The sequence below is a fragment of the Natrix helvetica genome, assembly GCF_964273705.1.
Source record: "Natrix helvetica genome assembly, chromosome: 1".
NCBI lineage: Eukaryota > Metazoa > Chordata > Lepidosauria > Squamata > Natricidae > Natrix > Natrix helvetica.
Genome location: NC_138548.1, coordinates 297,677,427 through 297,702,820, shown reverse-complemented (window position 1 = coordinate 297,702,820; position 25,394 = coordinate 297,677,427). Strand labels below are relative to the sequence as shown.

Genomic DNA, 25,394 nt, shown 5'->3' with positions numbered 1-25,394 from the left:
TGCATACATGTTTTTTCTTTCACCTCCCTCACGTTTTTTGTATCCAATGTTTTTTAAACTGTAAATCTGCAGGCGGGGTTGACATATGGTTATTCTAAGCATCTTTTTGAAAGCCCAGCAAATTAAAAGTGCATTAACTAATGCATTTGTTGTATTTAGCATCATCTTTGAGATTAGCAATAGCATTGCCGGAATAATTCTCATTACTGGGCAACAGTGAACTTCCTATGTTGGGCGCAACATTCAATTTCAAATAATTTTGGAAGCTTAAAGCCCCAGATGTCACTACTCTCCCCATGTCATCAATCGAGGGTCTGCACATGAGAAGCTGCAGGAGTGCAAACACTCAAGGTAATAATAGCATTCCAAGGGGTTTCTGACAGGTGAAGGCTCTGCAGAGCGCTGGAGTAGAAATTTCTCTCCGAAATGCTATATATAAAGCTTCGCTTCCCCGAAAAAGCTTGCAGCTGAGGGATCAATTTGATTCTGCAGGTGGCAGCTCAATAAGCCCCAGAGACGTTCAGGCGGTAGTCTTCGGATCGTACGCCATAGGATTTAAAGAGAGACCAGTGCAGATACGGTTTCAAGCGGACTGGATAAACCCGGAGAGAACCATAAGCGGTCCGAAGCGATGTATGCATCTGTCAACGGTCTTCAGCCAAGGGTCGAAAGAAAAGAAACTTAGAAGGACCGGTCACCTGCCCCCCGCCAATACCAGCAGTCTTAGAAATAGGCCCTACGGCGCCACGTGCTGGGGGGGGGAGAGACGTGTGTGTGTGTGTGTGGGGGGGTGAGATAGGTGCGCGCGCCTGCCAGCTCCTGCAAGAAAGTAAGGTTGACTGCGCCATGCGTTGGAGAGCGCGCGCAACACGGACCGCCTGGGCCTGACGAAAGGTCCAAGAGAGCGAGAGCGCTCGTTTATCAGCCAATTACCTAGAGAGCATGCGCCGTGGCGGCGGCGGCGGCTGCCGAGGATGGAGAGCATTCGGATCCGAGAGATGGGGAGGAGGGAAGTGAGGGGAGGAGGCTAGGCAGGTCGGTCGCCTATGTGAGGGAAAGTAAGCAGTTTGCATTCGCTCAGTGCCTGCCTCAACGGAGCTGAGAGCTCGCCGCGCGAAGCTGCCTGTTCCCCGTCCCCTGCGAACTGCTTCGCCGGTGGCATTTCGTTGCGGGAGGAAAAAAAAAAGGGGGGGGGTGTTTTGCTGAGCTGCCGGTTCGCTTTTCTGGAATAAGCGGGAAGGAGGTGTTGGAGGGGGGAGTCCTCAGGGCGCCTGCTTGCTTGCCTCCAACACCCGAGCAGATTGCCAGCCGGAGCAGGAGCCAGCGCGTTTCGGCAGCCAAGCGCCACCGCCGCACCAACCACCGCTACCGGGCGGGAGAGGGGAGGGGAGGGGGCAGAAAATTGGTGCCGCCACTGAATTTTTAATGGAAAAATGGCGATCTCGGCTCAGACCTGCGGCACATCTTGCCTCGTCCGGGCTCTCTACGGCCAAATCCTGCTAGGCTTCCTCGTCTCGGCTCCCTCCGCGAATGGCTACAGCTTTCCTCAGCAGTACACGTAAGTAGGAGCTGCTCTCCCAACCAACCTAGGCTGCCAGGGCAGCCAGTCGCCACGGGGAAGTGCTGCCTCGGGCTGCCGGGTCGGGAGCTTTTGCGGCGCGGGTTGGTCCGGATTTGCCGGGGTTGGCGCGCGCCTTTGCGCTTATCCCGCTTCGATGGACCACCGGCGATGTCACTTTCCTGTGGCCTTAAATAGAGGAGCTTATGAAAAAGTAGACCTACCTGGTTTGCAGGGGCTTCAGACAAGGCTTTGGGGTGGGTGGGTGAAGGAGGGCTGGTTGACGGTCCTCTGTGCCAACTTACCTTTCCCCACTTGGGTGCTATCAAATCCTTAGCTGGCTTGTGGAAAGTGAGGATGGCAGAGCAAGATGTGCTCACCTGATTTTAAAAAGCAAGGATGCATCCCTTTCTGTAACTGTTGAGGCTGAACAGTTCCAGCAAACTAGTACAGTTAACAAAAGAAAGATCGTCATTGCATTGTGAATTCATTGATTCACAACTCTTTTAAGAGAAGCAAAAGTTTGAAAATATTGCAGTGGAGTAGTCATGAACCCATTTATCTTCCCCCCTTGTTCAACTAGACTCATTTGTTAGAAATGACCAAGATTTCATTGCAAATGTTAGCAGCAGCAAGTTTCTGTTTTTAAGTTCTCCTTTCCTGTGTCACTTTCTGCATTCTTCTCCCCCCTCCCTTTTTTATCTAAACAAAGCCCATAGTGCTTTTAGAATTGTTGAAATTAATGTGTATGTGGATCATCTGCTTTTTATGGCTTACAAACGTCCCCCTACAGCCTCCACAATCTAGGAATTATTGACAGAGTGCAAAGCAGGTAATAAATTGATAAGGGTGGGGAGGGGAGCAATTCAGCTATTTAAAGCTTCAATCCTATCCCTCGGTATGGAAGGGTGAATAGTATCTTACTGCACTTAAGAATAAGCATGTTAAATGCCTTTTGCTACTGTAGTGGATAGTTTGCTGTTCTGAACATTCTCATTCAAAGCATATATCAGCACTAATTATTCAGATACTTTTAAAATTGCACACAGTACCTTCAGGAATCAAATTTGTCCTATTCCTAGGATTTATTATGAAGGCAGGCAGCATGCTCACTTGTCATCTACTTCTTTAAGTGAGGATAGGTTTGATAACCCAAATCAATAACATCAAGGTTACTCTTATATAGCTCCTGGCATTAGTAGTTTGTTTTAGTTTAAGATCCATTGAAGTCTTCATAATATGACAAAATATTTTAATAGTGTAACTGGTTCAGTGATTTTAAATGCTATGACCTGCTGAAGGGCATGCCAGCAACTGAATGCATAGTTTAAACTTATACGGAGGAAATGGGAATTCTTTTCCCAATGCAACACTTTTTAGGTCTTTAGAAATAGTGTGATAAATTCTGACTGGGCACAGTTCCCACTACTGGCCTTTCTCCACCCGGATAAAAGTTTCCTGTATTTAGCTAGAGAATGTACATTTTTTCTCCCCAAGAGTCTCTGGTAATACTGCTTTAGTCCTTCAGTGCATCATACGCTACTGACATCTGAGTCTAGGCTGCTAGACTTCCATCTGCCTGTCAGACAGACCTATAAATTCAACTAGGATTTAAAGTTGAAAGTAAATTTTTTTTTTACCCTGGGTAGGAAACCAAATACTAACACTTGTTCGGTACTAAATGTTCATGGTTTCATTTTCCAGTCTCCCTGTGTGCATGAGTGGCTGTTACTCATGCAAGCAGTCCCTCTAGAAATCATCACTTTATTGCTTTCTAACAAAAGATGATTTAGCAGTCCCAACCATTAAATTGTACTGTACTGTATTAGATTTTTTTTTAGAAAGGGAATTTAATTAAAAAAACTGGCTGTGGGTATCACAAACAACAACTACATCTTACAGAATTTGTGAGCTTTATATAGTTATATAAAATCTAATATAAGATGGATTGGACCAGGTTTAAATGCAAATCATGCTAGATTAAATTTTTCAAATAATATTGATAGATTAATTCAATAGACTTACTGGGAAATGAATCCCTTTAGAAAGTACTTGTGAATGTGCATTCATATAAGTGAATTGTATAAAATATATTTTTATGAGCTATCCTATAGTCCTGTTCCTAGTTAATACCAAAAAGTCCAAATTCTACATTTCCAAAGCTCTTAGAACACTTGTGGAAGACAACAATGGTCCAATTATACATAATGTATAGATTAATCTATGCATATGTGCCTTTCCTGAGTTCTGTGAAAACAATTTTTTTGTCTCTTTTTGCCTTGATTTCCTCAAACCAATTGGGTAAATAAATGAGGGGCATGAATGGTTAGTTGATGTTGATGTATCACTGCTTGCTAATGCCCTTTAACATGTGGGCTATAATACTATCTACGGCTCTTCAGAGCTCCCATCACTGTCATTCAAATGCTTAAAGGCTCAGATGCTACCGGAAAGGAAGGCAAAAAAAGCTGTCATACTCCCCTTGGAATTCTTTTCCTTCAACAGTCTTAGTTAAGTGACCATTGATTAAAAATAACTGAACTGTTGAAAGCAAGCCATATTTTGCAGAATTACTATGTAATTATATTTCTTTAATAAAATTGTGTTTTTCTTTTCCAAGTATATTCATTTCATTACTTCAGAGCTATGTAGTATCCATATAATTATTTATATAATAATTGCCCTTTATAGGAATTTATAGAGGAATGTCCCCCAAAGCTCATAAATTGAAATAGCAAACAATACACTCGGGGTGCAGTGTGTGTGTGTGTGTGTGTGTGTGTGTGTGTGGAGAGAAAAGAGGCAAGTGGTTGATATAGGAAAATGCAGTTATCTTTATTTAAACTTAGAGGATTAAACTGAAAGCCTTAAAAAAAGGTTTGAAAGAATATTGGAAGGCTTTCGGACCAACTGAATGATTCTGAGCAATGGAATAATATCAGAAATTGGCAATTTAAGAGTTTGTTCTCACTAAATTACTTATTCCCATTATGTGCAGCACTAACCCTCCAGAGAAAATACTTTTATCTTCATATGTCATCCTGAAACTGCCTTTTATTAGAGTAGTTTTGGTCTCAGATGCAGCACGATTGGTGTATTTAGTCTTTGAGCAGTGAAATTCAGACACTATTTAAACAATTGCAGTACATATGAGTTCCCAGTTCTGTTTCCTAGAACATTGCCTCTGTGTTTGTGTTTTTATTCATCTTATGCTGAACTAAGGAAGGCTTGGCTCAGTCTGCTGCTCAGTGTAGGATTTCTCACTGAGGTTTAAAAAGAAAAATCCACGATTGGAACGGGCCTATTTTGCTAAGGACATTGAGTCATCCACCTGAGAGGCATGTTGCTTTTGATAAATGGTATGCCTGTGTAGGCAACAGGGATTAAAGGCTTTACTTTTTGAGGTAGACTGTTCTTTTAAATACTTTCTACCAGCATTGCCCAACTGATGCTAAATAGAAGCAGAGTTTTTGGGAGGTATGACAAGCAACCTTAGTCCCTTTTAATGTAGAGTGAAAAGAGATCCTGTGTGAAACTGTTCTGCAACCTGTACCTACATATGATAGTTATGAGAACTTTATAAGAATTAAAATATGTCTACTATAAAATAAACTCCAAATATATCCATAATCCGTAGCTGTTACTTCTTTTTAGTTCAAAGCAGTTAGTCTGTTAAAGTGTAATAAATCAGAAGTAAGATTTGTCTATAGCTGTCTTCATCACATCTTGTCAATCAAATACGATAAAATAAACCTATATCCAACTTACAAGAAAAATTGATTAGTTTTTAAATATCAAACACTATGTCTAAAATAAGGTTTTTAAAAACATTTATGGAGTAGGAATATATTTGGCATTATTATTCATAAATTAATATTCTGGTAAACTAATCCTACTGCTGGCAATTTAAGTGAGTTATTACTTGCTTCAGTTCCTCAATTATTTATGTATATCCCATCTTTAATATTTTTACAAATAAGTCAAGGCAGCAAACAAATCTAACATCCCTTCTTCCTATTCCTCCCACAACAACAATCCTGTGAGTTAGTTGGATATTGTATTTGCATTTGAAATGGACAGCAAAATCAGGCACTTGGATTTGATGTCTTTCCTAGGATGTTTGATGAAATCTCATGTGTTGTATGGTGTTGGTCATCCCCCTCCACATGCAAATAAACTCTAGAGTTGGTCTAAATTTGGAGTATTTGGAGTATCTCTTTCTGAGTCTTTCTATTTTGGGGTGATAAACAAATCTCATAAGTGAATAAATCAATAAGAATGACGTTCTATACATTTTACTAAATTCACATTATGTATTTTGATATCAATTATTTATATCTCACTAAAGGTTCCCAGAGCAATGTATCTTTATATAGGCATAAAACCATATATTCTAATCAATAAAAAATTCGAAGTCAAGGAAAAAAAATCCAAAGGTTTACCAATACATAACCAAATAACTAATAGTAGCACAGGTAAAACATGCCAACCATCAAAACTGGCATCAATAGTATTAGTTGTTAAGATCTCATTACAATATCTGGCATCAAGAGGGAACCTGGCAATTATCATTTGGTGTCACGGGCTCTGACCTAAGAAAAGCCTTTTCATGCTCACTGAATCACCTGAGATTGTAACAAGAATTAGGTCTCTTTAACTGATTATAATCCCTAAGTAAAACTGTATGGGAGCAAGCAGTCCCCATGATAATCTTTCAGTTTCCGAATATCTTAGTACTAACTTGCATGGATATACCTGATGTAAGGAAATAGGGTGTTTTTTTTTGTTTTTTTTTTTGCAGAGCGTGCCTGTATAACAGATCGTGCTGTCTGTTCCATTGGAACAAAGAAATGAACTGACAAAGATTATACAGAACTGTTTTTATCATAAACATTTAGAGAAAAGTTATTAGATTAATGCACTGGTCTGCTAGCAATCCATCAACTGTCTATTTTTTTTAAAAAAAATAACAGAGATGGAGAAGAATAGGAGTGAAGAATTAAAAGTCAGCCAAATATGAAACAAGGAAAATTGTGAGAAATTGAGAAACTATTTACAGATGAGGTTCTTCAGGATGTCTCTTAGGCTAAATAGATCATTGTAATTCATAGGAGGCATGAAAAGTCTTCCACTGAGATGAGGGAGAGGCTTTAATCTGAATTGTCAGAATCCTTGTTTTGAAATTACTGCTGGAGTCCAAGGCTAGTTTTTCATAACAGAGGAAACTCTAGCATTGAGGAGGCTGGAAAAAAGGCATGGTGGCAATCCCCTGGCCCTTTGTAGTGCCCCCAAACTCTGGCAATATATTGATTATCACTAGCAGAGGACAGAGCTAGACAAGAGGAACCCATCCAAGGAAATGATCAGATATGTACATGTCTCCTTACTCTCATTTTCTTCCTGCCAGGACATTGGATTCTCTGGAACCTCTGGTTGGAGCATCTTCAAATAGGAACATTAGGTTGCTTTGCTAGAGCAAGTTTAGGAGAGAAAAAAATAGAACAGATATAATTACTTTTTGTTAAGGTAAGAGGAATCCAAGCAATCTTACTCCTATGATCATGGTTTTTCATGATTTCATTTGGATGATTACTCTAGCTCTCTAGGTAAACTATACAGAAACACCAGAAATAATGTATGAGTGTATATATGTTATATATGTATATAAAACTACATTATATGTTTCAGCATTGGATATATTTCAACATTGGTTAGGTCTTTGGGTCAAAGAAGTTGACAGGATGACAGATTAATTAGCTAAGCTGTCATGAAGAACTCCAGAGCCAAATCCAGTCTTGTAAAACTAGAATAGGGAATGGAGAAGTAAAAATGATTCTTGAAGTCTGACTTCTCTGAAGAAAATATGAAAAGAAGGAAAGGAGAAGAAGACAAGGAAGTGAGCTGAATGGGCAAGTAAAACATGTCGTAAAATATGTTTTAAGATTTTGTAAAAGTGTATCATTATGCCATAAGCTAAAGTCAGATGATATTGGGGTCAAGATAGGTTGGAGTAGAGAAGAGTAGACTTCATCTTTGTTTTTGAATGGGGGGGCTGGGGTTGGGTTGCATTGTATTGTTACTCTACTGTCTTTTTTTCTCAGTGAAAATTGGAGGAACATAATATTTCAGCTTTCCTAAGCAACAATGAAAGAAATAGGACTATATGTTGCCTCTGGGCTGCTTACTGGTGTAAACTGGCTTTTTACCTCAGTTCCTCAATAGATACCTAAAGGAATGGTTTCCTCCATATCTTACAAACTAGGTGCTCCAGTCATCTTTGAAAAGTCTATTGCAAGTGCCAACCCCCAGTGAAGCCAAGCTGGAACTGAGAAGGTTTAGGTCAGTGACCCCCCAACCTTTTGGATACCAGGGACTAGTTCTGTGGAGAAAGGTTTTTCTGCAGACTGGAGATGCTGCCTGCATCCCACTGATTGGTCTTTGTTTGCTTGTGCAGTTCAGTTTCTGGCATGCCACGGCCTGATGCCAGTCCATGTACCAGGAGTTGGGGACCTCTGATTTAGGTTCTTCTCTGTGATAGGACCAACTTTATGAATTTCTCCCTTCCTAGAATTTAATTTCAGGTGATCTCCTACACTTTGTTTTTTATTTATCAAATTTATATAGCCTCCTATCTCACTAGAAGTGACTCTGGGCAGCATACAACAATCATGTTTGAGGCACTTTCTCCCTGGTGTGTTCTAAGAATATGTTAAAAATGTACTTTTAGAGGAATCTATTTTTCTTACTCTTACATTGGTTTCTTTTGTGAGAAGGAATACAGCAGGGGTGTCAAACTGGCGGCCCCACGGCAGTCATGTACAGGCCATGCCCACCCCAGCTCCGTGAAGGGGAAAAATGTCACAATATGTCAAATGACAGCAATGTGACGCCACGGGTTTGGCATGGTATACAGTATATGTTAAATTAATTACTGCTGCTTTAATTTAACATATACTGCAGATTAAAAACTCTGATTTGGTGTTTTAATAGATTTTGTTATTGTTATTATTATTATTATATTGTTGCCATTTCCTGATTGGTATTGTAAATGGCTATGAGTTGATTTTGCTAGGGTCTTGTGGTTGTAACTATGATAGATAAAACAAATAACCATTACACTTACAGTCAGCAACTCATAAGCATGATGCACTTTCATTATTGGTACTTCCCCTTTACGGCCCACTAGCCTTAAGGTCAGCTAGCTAGTTGGGTATTTAGAATGGGCAGCTGCTGTTGTCAGAAGGAACTAGATTGAATTCATTGTCTTTAGGCTGTTCCACAGAACAGAAACTGGTTAAAATGTTTTACAAGAGATGAAGTTCCTCAAGACAGCAGGTCCAACAATCAAGTCTGTTAACTTAGTTTAGAAAGTAAGGAACAGATTTTGCTCTGGAAAAGTTAATAGTATCAGACAAGAAGAATGTTAAATCCTATGGAATGTCTATTTAGAACCAAGTTAACTTGTGATGATTCTTTGAAATATGCAGTGAAGTCTCTGGCTTTGCTGATTACTACAATCAAGAAGCATGACAGAGCACATACCAGAGTTGGAGAAAGAAATAACATTTTATGGTACAGGTAGTCCTTGACTTACGACCACAATGGAGCCCAAAATTTCCATCGCTAAGCAAGACAGTTATTAAGTGACTTTTGCCCCATTTTATGACCTTTCTTGCCATAGTTGTTAAATGAGTTTCCATATTTTTTAGTATAAGACGCACCTTCCCCCCCCCAAGAGGGTGAAAATCTGGGTGCATCTTATACACTGAAGACAGCATTTTTGGCCTCTCGAAACCCCTCCCTCTTTGCAAAAATAGATGTGCAGAGGGTTTGGGAGGCCTGCAAAGTGCTCCTGGGGGTTGGGGAGGGCAAAAATGAGCAACAAACGGGCCGTTTTTGCTCATTTTTGCCCACCTGCCACCCAGGAGCACTCTACAAACCTCCCAAAGTTCTGTGTGCCCCCTTTTTGGGGGGGCAAAAAATGAGGCGTGCAGAAGGTTTGGGAGGCCTGCAGAGTGCAAAACCTTTTTTTTGAATTTACCTCTTCAAAATCATGGTGCGTCTTATACTCCAGTGCGTCTTATAGTCCGAAAAATACGGTAAGTGCCTCTGGCTTTCTCACTGACCTTGCTAGTCAGAATACCGTAAAAGGAGATCACATGACCCAAGGACTCTGCAAGTATCATAAATATGAGTCAGTTGCCAAGCATCTGAATTTTGATCATGTGACCATGCGGATGCTACAAAGGTTGTAAGGGTGAAAAATGGTAATGTCACTTTTTTCAGTACCATTGTAACTTTGAGCGGTCACTAAACAAATGGTTGTAAGTTGAGGACTTATCTGTATCTCAGGGTTAGGTCCTGTCCACATCACATTCCATACTTCATTTGAATTGTCAGCAAAATAATGATACAGTTTTCATGAAAATGACATGTTTTTGTGAAGTTACCAGGAATCAAGACTGACTCAAAGGAGATTCCTATTGGGAAGCTGCAGCACCATGGTCAGCACCACCTTCTTAGATGGCTTGGACTTTCAGGGCAGGGCAGGTTGTCCTCAACCTACAACCACATTTGAGCCCAAATTTTCTGCTGCTAAGTGAGACATTTGTTAGGTGAGTTTTGCCCATTTTATGACCTTTCTTGCCACGTTTGTTATCTGAATCACTGCCATTGTTAAGTTAGCAACATGGTTGTTATGTGAATTTGGCTTCCCCATTGACTTTGCTTGTCAGAAGGTTGCAAAAGGAGATCACATGACACCCCCCCCCCCAGGACACTGCAACCATCTTAAATAGGGATAAGTTACCAACCGTCCAACTTTTAATCACATGACTGTGGATGCTGTAATGATCGTAAGTGTGAAAAATGGCCATCAGTTGCTTTTTTCATTGCTGTTGTAACTTTGAACGATCACTAAAAGCGAACTGTTGTAAGTCGAGGATTACCTGTATTTCATAACTGGTATGATCTCTTTCACAGCGGAATGTCCGGTGTACTATGTATATGTTTCTGTGCTATAATTGAAGAACATTTGGGAGGACCTTGAATTTAATAAAGACATGACCTTCTTGCAACATTCTGAGACTTTTGCAAGCTTTATCTGTGAGAACCTTAGCTCTGCCTGAGGGAGAATTCTGTGAAAAACAGAAAAGATGTAATCTTTGTCATCATATCTGTTTGTTGAAAAGCTTGGCAATGATGGGATCTAAATTGAAAAAAGATGGAGAGTAAAATTGGGCTGCAGTATTTCACTTTTTTTAAAAAAAGAAATGTTTCCTTTCACTTTGAGTTTGTTTAGATATGCCCTTTCCTCAGAAATTAAGATAACATTTCTTATAATTTCAGCATATATACTGTTTTTGATTAATAAAAGTACTCATAACATGCAAATAATGGGTTTGCATACATTGTCCAAGCCACCGTCACGGCAGCACCCGGGCTGAGTGGGTGCCTCAGTGTTGGGTGCTAATGCAGGGAAGGAATTGCAAACATGGGCTCCTCCACCACCTAGGTGGAAAGTTTGCCCTGCATCAGACTGATGGAGCCTTGACTAAGAGTGCAGCTGGTCTTTCTGCAGAAGAGGACGTGGAGTCTCGTGAAGGTGATTTTCTTTTCCGAGGTACCGTGCAAACTTTGCATTTCCTCGCACGCTTCCGTTTTTTTAAACCCTCTAGGAAAAAGGCAGCTTTACTTTTCTGGTTTGTAAGGAAAACCCCAGAGGCTATAAGTAGCACTTGTGTCATGAGCAGACCCTGAGCTGGGGTAGCCCAGAAGGTGAAAGAGTACAAACTGATGGTGGTTGGAGCAGGAGACGTTGGGAAAAGTGCATTGACTATTCAGCTGATTCAGAATCATTTTGTTGATGAGTTTGATCCTACCATAGAGGATTTGTACAGAAAGCAATAGTCATCAATGGGGAGACCTGCTTACTGGACATCTTGGGCACAGCTGGCCAAGAAGAATACAGTGCCATGCGAGACCAGTACATGAGGACAGGAGAAGGCTTCCTCTGTGTCTTTGCAATTAAGAACACCAAGTCTTTGAAGACATTCATCAGTATAGAGAGCAGATCAAGAGAGTGAAGGACTCCAATGATATGCCCATAGTATTAGTGGGGTATAAGTGTGACCTTTGTGCCTAGACTGTGGAAATGTGGCAAGTCCAGGAGCTGGCTTGGAGCTATGGGATTCCATACATCCAGACGTCAGCCAAAACTAGACATGGAGTTGAAGATGCCTTCTATAGTTTAGTGCGAGAGATCCGGCAGCACAAACTACGTAAATTGAATCACCCAGATGAAAATGGTCCAGGCTGCATGAACTGCAAATGTGTAATATCATGACCAAGCGGACCAGACCTGTGACTTGGAAGGCTTTCTACTGTGTGTAGCATGGAGATGGAGGCAACATGAAAATAAAATCAAGTGGATAACATGGAAATAATTTTAATGATACCAGTTTTATTCTTATTCATTATTCGTAAATCCTCAGCTTAGTTTTTGACAAATCCTTAGCTTCAGCACCTATCAAAAAGATTGGCAAATTTGTCATGGGAAATATTTTTCTTTTAGTTTTTAGTTGGTCTTGCATATGCATTTGATCTGGAATCCAGACTTACACCTTTATAGATATATAAGACATACTGTATATGGGATTCTTATTAGTGGATTGTATGTGGGAGTATTTTCATCTTAATGCCACAAAGAATTTTCTTTTGGTTTGAGAACTGATACAGATGAGAAAGTATTTTATACAATGGTGACATACTGTATACTCTAGGCCAGAGCTCCCAACCTTTCTGTGCAGAATGGTGAAAGGGGGAGAGGGGGATGGTTTCGCCTGAGCTGCGGGCAACTCATGCATGTGTCCAGCTCCATTAGCGTGAGCTGCAGGCACCTGTGCCCATCACACAGCAAGTGGAGTGCACTTGCCCACCCCAGGCTCAAGGGGAAATGCACGCAGATGCGCATGCTCACCCATCACTTCTGCGGCCCTATTACGAACAGCTCATGACCTGGGAGTTGGGACCCCTGCTTCAGCCATAATGACATTCTTCAGTCTGTAAAGAAAAAAAAAACCTGTGTGTTTGATTTCAAGTTTAGGAAAACGGAAAATTACTCAAGTTTTTATTTGGATAGCTCATTGATCTATAACATAAACTCCCAGAATTCCCCAGCTAGCACAGAACTTGTAGTCCTCCTGCCTTAGAGTTGTCAAGTTGAGAAACACTGATCTATAGGACTGCTGCCTATAGGTTTGGTAATTATTTGAATACATACACCAGAATGCAACAGATTTTTTGAGGCATCTCATTTCACTTAGGAACTTATAAGTCACATATTTTAGATTAGAATACCATCGTACAAAGCTGCTGAAAGGAACAAATGTCTTTTCTTTGCTACTCACTCAACCATTTATTCTAGCTGCAGTAGTGATGGGAAAAAACATGCAGAAGAAAGTGACATGTTAAAGAGAGACATAACACTGAAAGCACTAACATGTAAAGCACAAGGAGCCTTTCCAGAATTATTTCTTTAAGATGCTGATTCAAAGCTGTGCCATTCTGCTCTAATTATCCATTGTAATATGATCCGTCCTGCCCAGAGAGCCTTCAGATTATGAAGTGGTCATCTATACTCAACAGTTTTGGTTACCTAATCTGTTATGCTTGCTTTTAGTTGTTGACCTTGCTGTTCTTTGTATTAAAAAAACATGATTGCACTTAAATTAATAGAACTACAGTAACATGATATTGTCATTCATTAGATAGTGATGGAATAATTGGACAGATGAGAAAAGTTTGTTGTTGGCTGATGAGATATGCAATCACATTATGTGCAACTCAAGAAACTTTGCTATGGAAGGAAAAAGTTCTAAGGACTTGAAAGTTGACTTCCATAATTTTGTGATCTAGGTTGAATAGAAGTTATCCATCTGCTCCAGCTGATTATTTGCTTAATGGTCCACTCATTTTTTTGAACATTTTAATGACAAACCAAATTCAATATAATACTTCAGTGATCTTGAGAGTTAAAAAACTTCTAAGTAGCATTCTATATCAATTGGATATTACAGTTTGAGTCAAATGTTATTAGAACATTTGAGTATCCCCACCCAAGCCCCATATTTCTTCTTGTGAACTGACAACGTGTTTCCTTAAGTAACGAATACTATATTTATTTTTAAAATGTAGTTATATGAAAGAAAGATACTTTAGTGGATTCAGTTTTTTAAAGATATTTTCCATTGCAAAAAATTGCAAATCTTTTTTTAAAAAAGCCAATAAATGTCATGAAATCATTCAATCTTTCATATAATATCATATAAGCGTCACTTAATAAAATAAAAATACAGTGTATGACTACCTAGAAGATTAATTTATATGCTATATGCATTTTTAACTCATGAAAGTGAGTTAAAGTGAGTTTAACTCATTGTGATTTTTTATTCTTAGGCACAGGGCTTCTGAATTTCAAATTTCTGCCTTTAGACTTCATCACAAATTACATATAAATTATCTTATTCTGTTATAATGTATCATTAAAAAACACAAAACCGTTTTTGTGTGAAAATAATACTTTTGTTATCCCAGCATTTTTTTACTAATCGGGAGTGTGTCCTTGCATTTATAAAACACTGGGCATTTTGTTTTTAGTTTATATATTTTTCTAAAGGCCAAATTCTTACCTGAATATATAATTCTGCATCTGTGTGTGTGTTGGGTTAAATACAACCCTGGAAATATAAATACTTTGGAACTAAGGAGCCAATTTATTTATTTATTTTCTTTTTTGTGCCTTCAAGCCAGCGTTGACTCCTGACAATTGCCTGAACTCATTCCTGCAGTTTCTTGGCAAGATTTTGGTAATGGGTTGTCATTGCCTCCTTCCTGAGAGGCTGAGAGAGAGGGGTGGTGGTGGCCCAAGTTACCCAATTGACTTTCACGTCTAAGGTGAGTTTAGAACTCATTCTGGTGGTTTCTAGCGTGGGTACCTTAAGTGTGACAGCAAACTGGCTCTTCAAAGCTTTATATGAAGTTCTTTAATTTGTTTTTATTACATGATACGCTCTTGGATATTCATAATAGTTTTATTGAAGAAAAAGAATTCAAGAACCTAGAATAAATATAAACCAGAAGAAGAGCATTTTATGATTTTGATATATCATCAGTATTTCCTAAACATCACTACTCAGCAAGAATTTTCATTGAAATATTACTTACTCCATTTCTAGTATATTAGATTAGAATCATACATATGAACCCTTAGGGGTAGGAGTAGGGAAACTTTAGGGGAGGGACACATTTATTTCCAAAACAAAAACTTTTTGATATAATTATATGTATCCAGTGTTTACAGTTGCAGGTAGTCCTTGGCTTATGTTCATTTGTTCAGCGAATGTTCAAAGTTGCAACAGTGTCAAAAAAAAGGGTGTATCCCAGACCTTGAAGTTCTGGCCATTGTAAGAACCCCTGCAATTACATGGGGTACATTACATGATCCAGGTGCTTGGGTGCTCAGGTTATGACATTGCTCAAAGCTGTGGTCATGTGATCACCATTTGCAACCTTATTTGCTGCTTCTCCACAAGCAAAATCAATGGAAGACGGCAAGTCGCTCCAGTAAGTCATTCTCACCTCTTGTGTGCGGCTTGCATCAGGCCTCCCAGAGCTTCCTGCAGCACCCCTGCACTCCTTACCTGGGACTCCCACCACTTCCCACTTATGGGATTGTTGACACATAAGCAATGAAGTTACATTTCATGTCATGTTTAACTTGCTAGGAATCAGTCTGAGAAGCTGTCCTCTCCTCTCAATATTGAGTTTTCTTCCAAACCCCCTTGGAAGACATACACACACACACACACACACACACACACACACACACACACAAACAAACAAACAAACAAACACACACACAGAAGTTTGTGTATGATTAATTCTTTCAATCAGATTGTTTGGGATATAATTATTCACTTTTATCTGTAATAATTCATTCCTTCCTTCCTTCCCTCCCTCCCGCTCTCTTTCTCTCTCTCCCTCTTTCTTTCTTTTTCTTTCCTCCCTCCCTTCCTCTCCCTTAAATAAAGCACTTGACAACTCATAACTATATCTTTCACTGATTTTTGTGCTATAATCATAGAGTTTTATTGCTTGTCAAACATAAGTAAATCCCTTTTGTAAACTGGGTGAAAAGTCAGGTGAATATCTGATTTTGCATCCCTTGAAGAAATAGGCAGGTATCATTCTAACAATGGACATCTTTCATTTTGCTGGGTATGAATGCTTCTGTATGAATGCTTGAAATTCAAGGTGTTTTGGAAACGTCGGTGAATCAATATACGGCCATGCCGAATGGCTTATTTCCACTGTGTGTGTAAAAAGCTGATCTGTGGGTCTGTGTACATAAAGACACAACAATCTATACAGCTTACGTTTCTGGAATTAACTGTGCTGCTGCAAAATACAGTGCAGCGCAATCGCAAAACAATAATGGTTGCTTGGTATAAGTATTGTATTTATCCTCACGCAAGGCAAGATTGTCCCGATGTTTTCATTGGGAAGATGAGGATTGCTGTTTTGAAACTTGTTTTCCCTACTGAGGGAAACCTTACACAGCTACTTATCATGCATAGTAGGACAGAAGAGACAACACTTAATTATTAAAGCCCCACAAGGCTGTGAGAATCGTAGGGCAGTGAATTCAAAGGCAGTTGTAGTAGGCATGTGTTGCAGTTTCACTGAGTGTGCCCAGCTTTCCATTGCTGCAGTTGGATACGCACATTTTAGAAGATTCTAGAGCAGTGTTTCTCAAACTTGGCGACTTTAAGTCCTGTGGACATTAACTCCCAGAATTCCCCAGCCAGCTATGCTGGCTGGGGGATTCTGGGAGTTGAAGTCCACAGGACTTAAAGTCGCCAAGTTTGAGAAACACTGTTCTAGAGCTTTGCAGGACAGTGCTGCCTTTGTTTTAGTAATTTTATATATAACTAGCTGATAACCTGCTGTTGCCCAGGTATTTATTTATAAGGTGAAAATCTCCGGATCAAATGTAATTTCTAACGTTGGCTTTTGCCCCTTACCAGAGGGAGCCCCCTTGTGGAGCCCCCTGTGAGGCCGTTACCAGGGCAACTCCACTGCGCTGTACAGTACATCTGAACAGAACACCCCCCCCCCCGAGAGGTGTTAGGGGTGTCTTACTCACACAGTATTTTTTTCCAGAGAGTAAGTCATCTGTGTACTAAGTTTGGTTGAAATTACTTGAGGCGTTCCAGAGTTATGCTGGAACATACACACACACAGCCATTTTTATATATAGAGGAGAAGAAGAAGATGGTGAACAAATGTACAGTAATGCCTTTATTTCTGATGAACAACAGTAATCATAAATCTTGAAAGTTGGATGAATCAACATGTATTTCTCCATTTTTCCTCTTTTCCAATCTTTCCAAAGCCATTCCAATCATGCCCAACTTTTGAATGGCTTAGTACCGTATACAGGTAGTCCTAGACTTACAATGGTTCACTTAGTGGCCATTCAAAGTTACAAAGGCACAGCAAAAAAGTGACTTATGACCATTTTTCACACTTATGACCATTGCGGCATCCCCAGGGTCACGTGATTTACATTTGGATGCTTGAAAACTGACTCACATTTCTGATGGTTGCAGTGTCCCTACGTCACGCGATCACCTTTTGTGACCTTCTAACAAGGAAAGTCAATGGGGAAACCAGAGTCACTTAACAACCATGTTACTAATTTAACAACTTCAGAGATTTACTTAACAAATGTGGCAAGAAAAGTCGTAAAATGGGACAAAACTCACTTAACAAATTTCTCATTTAGCAACATAAATTTTGGAGTCAGTTGTGGTTGTAAGTTGAAGACTACCTGTAATTTAGTAAATAATATCAAAGTGGTTTACAACTATGATTCCTACATGTCTCAATGAATTTGTTTCTTTGCTGAATATTGCATTGTCTGTTTGGTACATATATATGAAAATTGTGGATATCATGCATTTTTCTACAGTAAACATTCTTGTCTGTTTTGAGAGGCTTAAAAACTTACTAACTCCTTCAAGTATTACTTAATGGTACTCATCAGCTGTTTTCATCTAAGAAGACTCTTTCCATTAAGGGACAGACAGGAGGATTTTTTATTTAGTTTCATAAATGAAAATATAATCCATTTTATATGTGGAGTACAGTACTGGAAAGCACAGATATTGGTTGTTTTTTTTCTCTTGCTGGGATGACATATGAGAGATTTTTTAAATATACGATTTGTATATTATGAAGTCACCAAATGTTCATTATATTAGTGCAGAATTTGAAACTTGTCTATTTTAGAATTACAGGATTCTTGAATGTCAGCAGAGCCAGATTAAGTTGTATGAGTAGGGATGGATTACTATGCCCAGAAATATGGCTTTTGTGCTTTAGAAAGTTTTTTCTCTGCCTTTTTCATGAGAGCAGAAATAAAGTTTTGAAAGAAGTAAACAAAGGCGTATTTGATTAATTTGTATAATAGTCTAATGCAGTGGTGGGCAACCCGCGGCTCGGGAGCCACATGTGGCTCTTTACACCCTTTAATGCGGCTCTTCTGTGTGCTGGGTGCCCGCTCCCCTCCCTCCTCTCGGGCTTCGGAGGGAAGCTTCTGCAAAAGCCCGGGCGAGTGACAACCAATTTTGGTCCTATGACTGCAGAATGCTGCAAAATACCATAAATGCAGGCCAGTTGTTGAGTGTTTCAAATGTGATTGGAACACTCAACAAGGTGACCACAGTGTGTGTGTGTGTGTGTGTGTGTGTGTGTGTGTGTGTGTGTGTGAGTGAGACAGAGAGAGAGAGAGAGGAACAGAGAGAGGGAGTGAGGGAGGGAATCAGAGAGAGACTGACAGACAGACACACACACAGACAGAGAGAGACAGAGAGGGGGAGGGAGGGAAAGATAGACAGACAGAGAGAGAGACACACACAGAGTGAGTGATTAAGTGAATGAGTGAGAGACAGACACACCCACATACACAGAGTGACAGAGAGAGAGGAAGGGAGGGGAGAGAGACAGAGGGAGAGACAGAGACAGACACACACACACACAGAGTGAGTGAGAGACAGACAGACACACACACACACAGAGTGACAGAGATGGGGGAGGGAGGGAGAGAGAGACAAAGAGCCAGAGAGAGAGAGAGAAAGAAAAAGAAGAAAAGAAAGAAAGTGGGAGAGAGAGATGAAATTAAAAACAACAACATACAAACCTGACTTACTCAAACTATCCAAGGAAATGCAAGGCCAATGTTCATATTAGTGGTTGTGACTTTGTCAGTCAATGTCAGGATGTAATTTTCTCTACATTGTAAGGCAAATTTTATGGAATTTAACGTTATCGATAAATAATATCGTTCTAAAGTTTTTGTTTTATTAGTTGTGTTATTTGTATCCTCCCGACCTATGTGGATACTTGCATGCAGAATATTCTCAATAAAAACTTATTGAAACTAAAAACAGTGTACCATCCTATGTATTTTCGGTTTTAAAAATGTGGCTCTCAAAGTAAATTTCAATCGTGGTTTTGGCGAGATTTGGCTCAGTTGAAAAAAAAGGTTGCCCACCACTGGTCTAATGGATGTAATTGAAATTTCCTATAGCAGAATTGGTATTTGCTTCCTTTAACACAAGGGTGTCAAACCTGATTTCATTGAGGGTTGCATCAGGGTTGTGTTTGACCTTGTGTGTGGGGTGAGGTTGGGGAAAGCTTGACATCACTCCTGTTGGGGACACCTATGGTGGCCAAGTGCTAAGGCAGGACTCCCTCAGACCCTTCCTCCTTCTCATTATAATCTCTCTCCTTCCTTCCTTCCTTCCTTCCTTCCTTCCTTCCTTCCTTCCTTCCTTCCTTCCTTCCTCCCTCCCTCCCTCCCTCCCTCCCTCCTTCCTTCCTTCCCTGCCCCCCTCTTCATTCTCCTTTCTTCTTCCTCCCCCTCTTTCCTTATTTTTCTTTTTTTTTCTCTTTCCTCTTTCCCTTTCTCCTTTCCTGTCCCTTCTTGCATGCTCAAGTGTGTTTTGCTAGTCCTCTGCCAGCGAAAATGGAGCTTGGGGTGGGCTGTCACAGTCAAAAACGGGGCAGGCTGATCCTTTGCTGTTTCCAGGACGTCCCCATGGGCCAGATCTAAGCACCACGCGGGCTGGATCCGGCCCATGGGCCTTGAGTTTGAAACCCTTGCTTTAACACATAAAATTTAACGGATTCAGCCGCTTGATAGCTTCATCATATTGCATTAATGAGAGAGAGAACTCTGTCATAAAAAGAATCAAAATAGTACATTGAATCGCCAAATTGTGTTGACAGAAAATCTGGATCTGATCACAATTCCTGTTTGGATGAATGCTTATTCCTCACTTGGCTGTGCAGAATTTTGTATTATGACATCACAACATCCTTATTTGTGTCTCATTTGAAATATGTGACTTTATCTGGCCCTGGGATAGGATGCAAAAGAGTTAGTACCTTGGATTAGGAAGTAAAGGCAGACTGAGAAGGAAGATATTTTTTCTCCTTTCCTTTCTTGGAAGTAGAATCCTTAATACTCTGCCAGTTTAAGCTGTAGATAAATTTGATTTTTCAACAGAGCTAATTCTTCAGTATTCTTCTTAGCAGCTTTTGAGAAAATTAGACATACAGACATTTTGTAGGGAAGTGGAAATACTGTGTCCTGCGAATTGCAGATGAGCAAAAGATATGTCTGCAATCAAATAATCATGTGAAGAATTTCATTTATTTACTTCCATTGTCAGTACTACCCTATTTTGAGGTGACTGGTAATTTTAGAAACTGGTAGTACAAAATATGAATCTTGAAGTAAAGTTGATGATGTTTGTGAAGGTTTTTTATAGATACTGTCTGGATTTTTGCCTCAGGAAGCAAAATGATTTACTATGGCATTGTATCTTTGGAATTTGTTTCAGGATTTAGCTTCAGAGGAATAATAGATTGCTCTTAGATGTGGGGAACAGCTTTTTCATTGTATTTGTGATTTTATGCTGCTTTAATTTGCGTTCCACAAAAATCAAACACTCAGGATTTTTAAGAATTTTATTTGTATATTATTGCCATTAGTAATAGTATTTATATATACTTATTAACAGGAATTCTAAAGCTGTTTGCAGTAATCGTGAAATAGGCTAAAACAATTTGCTAAAAAGATAAATCTCAGGATGAGTTAATGTTTGAAGAAGGCCAACATAAGATGGATTAAAGATCCTTGCAATATTTCAGAGTTTTAAGTCTATAGGGAATCCCCAATCTATGTCAGTAATACTATGTAGCTACAGTATCTGCAAACTTTAGAATGGAGAACAGGTTTTCCCCTGAAGCTTGTTAGTGACTTAGAAGTTTCTAAAATTGGAGAAATAATAGGTCCACAATGATTTCATAACAGCAGACACACACTTGGTAGTACAAGTGTAACATGAATGTAAAGCAGACCAGACACTAATTAAGTTGCTGTATGTTACACTAGTAATTGCCTTTTGATCATTCCTAAAGTCAGAACCATTTAGCACACATTATATTAATCCAGTTTTAATCCTAGCAATGCAGAAGAGACCATGGCCAGGCTATTCCTGTCCAGGAATATATACCCATGACATATGAATATTCATCTTTAAGTGATGTGATCGTAAAGTCTGATATAATATTGCTTAGTGATGGCAATCTTGGCAGTCCCTGTTGGCATTGTTAAGTGACCTTGCAACTTCCTGCCAGCTTTAAATAACCCAGGTCAGTGGAGAAGCCAAGAAGTTGCAAGTCCCAGACATCTGACAAGCAGGATGGCAAACAGGTGAATAGCTGCTGCCTGATGGGAAGAGAAGCAAGAGGGTGCACGGGTGGTTGGATAGGCACAGTTTGAGTGCAGTAGGACTTTTTTTGGGGGGGGGGTGCCAAGTGGGAGAAGGTGTGTTGGTGTGTGTGAGTGGTGGAGTGAGGCGTGAGTGGAAGAGGGATGGCATAACTACTCCTGGGTGGGACAGTGTGGTGTATGGGTGGCCAGGAAGCACAGTAAGGTAAGTAAAGGTGCACAGGATGGGGAGACTAATTAAAGCAATTTATAACTTTCCCTCCCTTTTCCCCTATTGACTGCTTGTGGGAAGCTAGCAGGAAAGGTTGCCAATTGTGATAACATGACCACAGGTTGCTGCAACTGTTGTAAGCGCAAGTTGGTTGCTAAGTACCCAGATCGTAATCATGTCACTATGGGTTTGTGGGCTGTCTGGAATTTCGAGGACTGGTCCTAACCACCACTTGTTCAGCACTGTTGTAATTTTGAACAGCTGCTGAATGGGTGGTCATTAACTGAGAGCTACCTCTACAAAAGAATACGGGGGCTGATATTTGATTAGCAATTGGAAAGAGAAAAGGATTTTCAATTTTTGAAATTATGCTTACACTTAAGTAGATCATTTGAATATCTTTTTAGAGTTAAAACAGCAATACTGAGCCGCGTTGGCACAGTGGTTAGAGTGCAGTACTGCAGGCTGCAGGCTACTAGTGCAGTACTGCAGTACTGCAGGCTACTTCTGCTGATCACCGGCTGCCTACAATTTGGCAGATCAAATCTCACCAGGCTCAAGGTAGACTCAGCCTTCCATCCTTCCAAGGTCAGGAAAACGAGGACCCAGATTTTGGGGGGCAATGTGCTGACTCTGTAAACTGCTTAAAGAGGGTTGTAAAGTACTGTGAAGTGATATATAAGTCTAAGTGCTATTGCTAATTTGTGTGCTCTGTAGAATTAGGGATTAATTTGCTACAGAAATTTGCAATGGATAGAAAATGCTGGACATCGTGTATGTAGGCATTTGTCATGAGAGAGTGGATTTTTATTCCTTCTATATTATAACCCAAATAATCAAACCAGGAAAGGTCAAATGCACATTTCCCCACCTGAAAAAAAAACACTCTTCAAAAATATGAAAAAAATAACCTAAGTATCATTAAATTCATGAATCTGATGAAAATTGTAGAAAGTTAGAAGATTGTAGAAAGTTAGATAATCCATAGAAGGTTCAAATTTGCAGTTATTAAATTTGCAGTTATCAAAGGCAGTAAAACTTTCATGCTCTGGTTTAATTCTGATCAAGTTATGTGTGCCTTGCAAGCCCAATTCTATGAAAATGGGTGTTTCTCGAAAGTTGTTCAGTAGGTCTGTGGGAAGAGGTTGGGTAATGATCCCTAATGGCCACAATATTGAGGAGTTCATATAATCATGAACCGCTCTCAATAATTATTGTTCTCGGGTTTAGTAAATATAAGTGTAGATGCTAGAGGTTTAGTGGGGGAAACAAAACTTTTATTCTGATTCTGTAAGAGCTAAACGTTTTATTTCTAAATCCAAGTCTGAACAAAAACAGAATAAAATGCATTTACCTATTGCCGGTTGCCTTAGTTGGTCTTAATTGGCTGATGCAGCCTCGGCCAAGCTCTTGAGAGGAACAAAGGTTCCCGAAGATAAAGCTTTGGAGTGATTCAGGCATTTGCTTGGCATTTAGCCTGCATGCCAAGTGCCATACACAGATTACAGCTAACTTTTTGAAGCTAACTTTGGGAGATTCGCTTTAGCAGTGTCAGTCTTGGCTAAGGTTTAACATAAACTAAGATTTATGTTTCTAGTGTATTTCTTTGCTGGGCATGGTAATTTTTTACTATTTCTATTTGCAGGATTCTCCAGCACATAGGGAGATGGGGTAGGTGTGAACAGAGTCTGTGAAATCTCCCCTTAATATACCCCTATGACTCAATTCTTCCAAACATCAATTGATTAACGCGCAATGTTGGAGCAGCCTTTTCAATTTTTGGGGAGGGTGGGTGCCTTTTCTCACTAACTCATCCCTTAGTTTATCAGCAAGTCTTTCTCAAAACTGGTCAAGCAGAGCCAAATAATCCAGATTTAGATTCACAAATTCTGCATTGCTTTGTTTCAGATTATAAATCTAAAGCTGCTTTTTTAGCCAGATCTTCAAATGTAACTCTAAACTTTTGCGTGAAGGTTCTAATGCAGGCAATGCTCGTTTAACGATAGTAATTGCAATGGGTACTCCATTGCTAAATGATGCAGTCATAAAATGTGACTTCAGGTGATTGAGCTGATTTAGGATGGCAGTTCCATTTGCAAGTCCCTTGCAGTTGTTAAGCACAATGTCACATGATTGCCATTTGCAAGTTTTTGCTGGTTTCCCCATTGACTTTGCTTATTGGAAGCAGGCAAAGAATGCCGTATTTATGAGATCATGGGATACTGCAAATGCCATAATTGAGTCAGTTGCAAAGTGCCCAAATTGCGATCATGTGGGCAGAGGGATGCTGTGATGGCTGCAACTTTAAGGATCAGTCATAAGTTTCCCTATTCAGTGCCATCATAACTATGAATGATTTCTGAATGAATGGATGTTAACTGAGGACTATCTGTAATGGTCCAGTGACAGATCATTGCACTCAATGAGGAACACAGCTCATTTAGTTGCTCCTTTTTTCAGTGGACTCAGAACAAAAGTCACTTTGTTGCGACTTCTAGGAATTCTAGCCAACCTGCCATAAACAATTCAGACTGAATCTTGCATTGTGTCAAAGTCAGAAATTGATCCAGAGAGAGCACAGAAAAAATGGTTGGGTTGCAACTTGCTGTCCTGCTCCTGGCTGAGGCAAGCCTGCTCCCAAAGACTCTGTTAGTTGTCCCATGGCATTGTACAGCTTTTGTATTTGTATATCCACTTGCTGTTGAGTCTGTAACAATGTTCAGCGTGTTGTTCAACAGGCATTGAAATGACTTGTGGATATGATACCATTTCCATGATCAATGACAAGGTTTGATGCCTTTCCAAATTGACAATGGAGAGACTTTTCAGGATTGTTGTCAGACCTGCAAAGTAAGCCATGCTCTGCCTGAGATTGGACACACACACACACACACACACACACACACACAATTGCTAAGGAGTTGAACTATTTACTACAATGTAGCAGTTAACAGAGACAAGATTGTAAATCAAAATCTTTTAAACAATGCTTGTTTGAAGTTCAAGCAGCCATAGAAAGGCCAAATTCATTCCAGGGGTCAAAGAACCTGGTCGGGTAGTTAGCATATCCAACAACCAAAGATTCAAGCACAAGAAAACCTAGGAATGAGATGGAATTACAACAAAGGGTGAAGGCAAAACAGTTACATAAATCTCCCTCTCCAGGCAGCTGGCTTCAAGTACTCTTTGCTTATTGAGGAGTCTCATTGAATAATGTTGCTCTGCTTGCTATTGCATGCATTGAGATCGCATATTCCAAGCATTTTATAGATTATGATAATCAAAATAAAAAAATTCCAAGCATATACCACCCAGATCTTCTCTATTCTGCACCTATCCTTTGGAACATCATCTTAGAGAATTATGCAACTTTTTCCTTAATCTTGTTTAAACAACCTCTTAAAACCTGGCTTTTCTCTAGGCTTTGAACTGGAGCAGGTGCCAGTTCCCTTTGGTGATGAGAGATTGTGTTATTTTTCTCTAGCTATTTATTATTTATTTAGTAAAAAAGTGATACAGTGATTCTGGGTGATTTATTAAATTAAAAACCACAATTTGCTTGTATTTGTTGTTGTTCTATACTATTTCAATACTGCACGTCAGCTAGAGTTGGGATGGAGCTAGGCAACCTTATAAATTGAATAAATACTTAGATTTTGTAAATTAATTAGGTAAGCTGAAGCATCAATCACTGAATATTTGACTTCATGCTTCTTATGAAAATTGTTCCTGGATTTCTTACCTCTCCAAGGAGCAGAGTT

General features: G+C 39.7%; 1 protein-coding gene and 1 pseudogene across 3 annotated transcripts in view; both read left to right on the top strand.

Annotated features, from left to right (window-relative positions):
- Positions 1 to 1,409: 1,409 nt before the first annotated feature.
- CACNA2D2 (calcium voltage-gated channel auxiliary subunit alpha2delta 2) overlaps positions 1,410 to 25,394 on the top strand; it is a 677,428-nt gene continuing 653,443 nt past the window's right edge. For both annotated transcript variants that reach the window (XM_081936759.1, XM_081936758.1), the window contains exon 1: positions 1,410 to 1,558. In XM_081936759.1, the coding sequence (XP_081792885.1) occupies positions 1,434 to 1,558 (125 nt within the window). In that variant the 5' untranslated portion in view covers positions 1,410 to 1,433. The remainder of the gene's footprint in view (positions 1,559 to 25,394) is intronic.
- LOC309384137 (GTPase HRas-like) lies at positions 11,030 to 11,903 on the top strand (annotated as a pseudogene). The gene is made up of 2 exons: positions 11,030 to 11,180; positions 11,319 to 11,903. The product of its transcript is annotated as a GTPase HRas-like (transcript).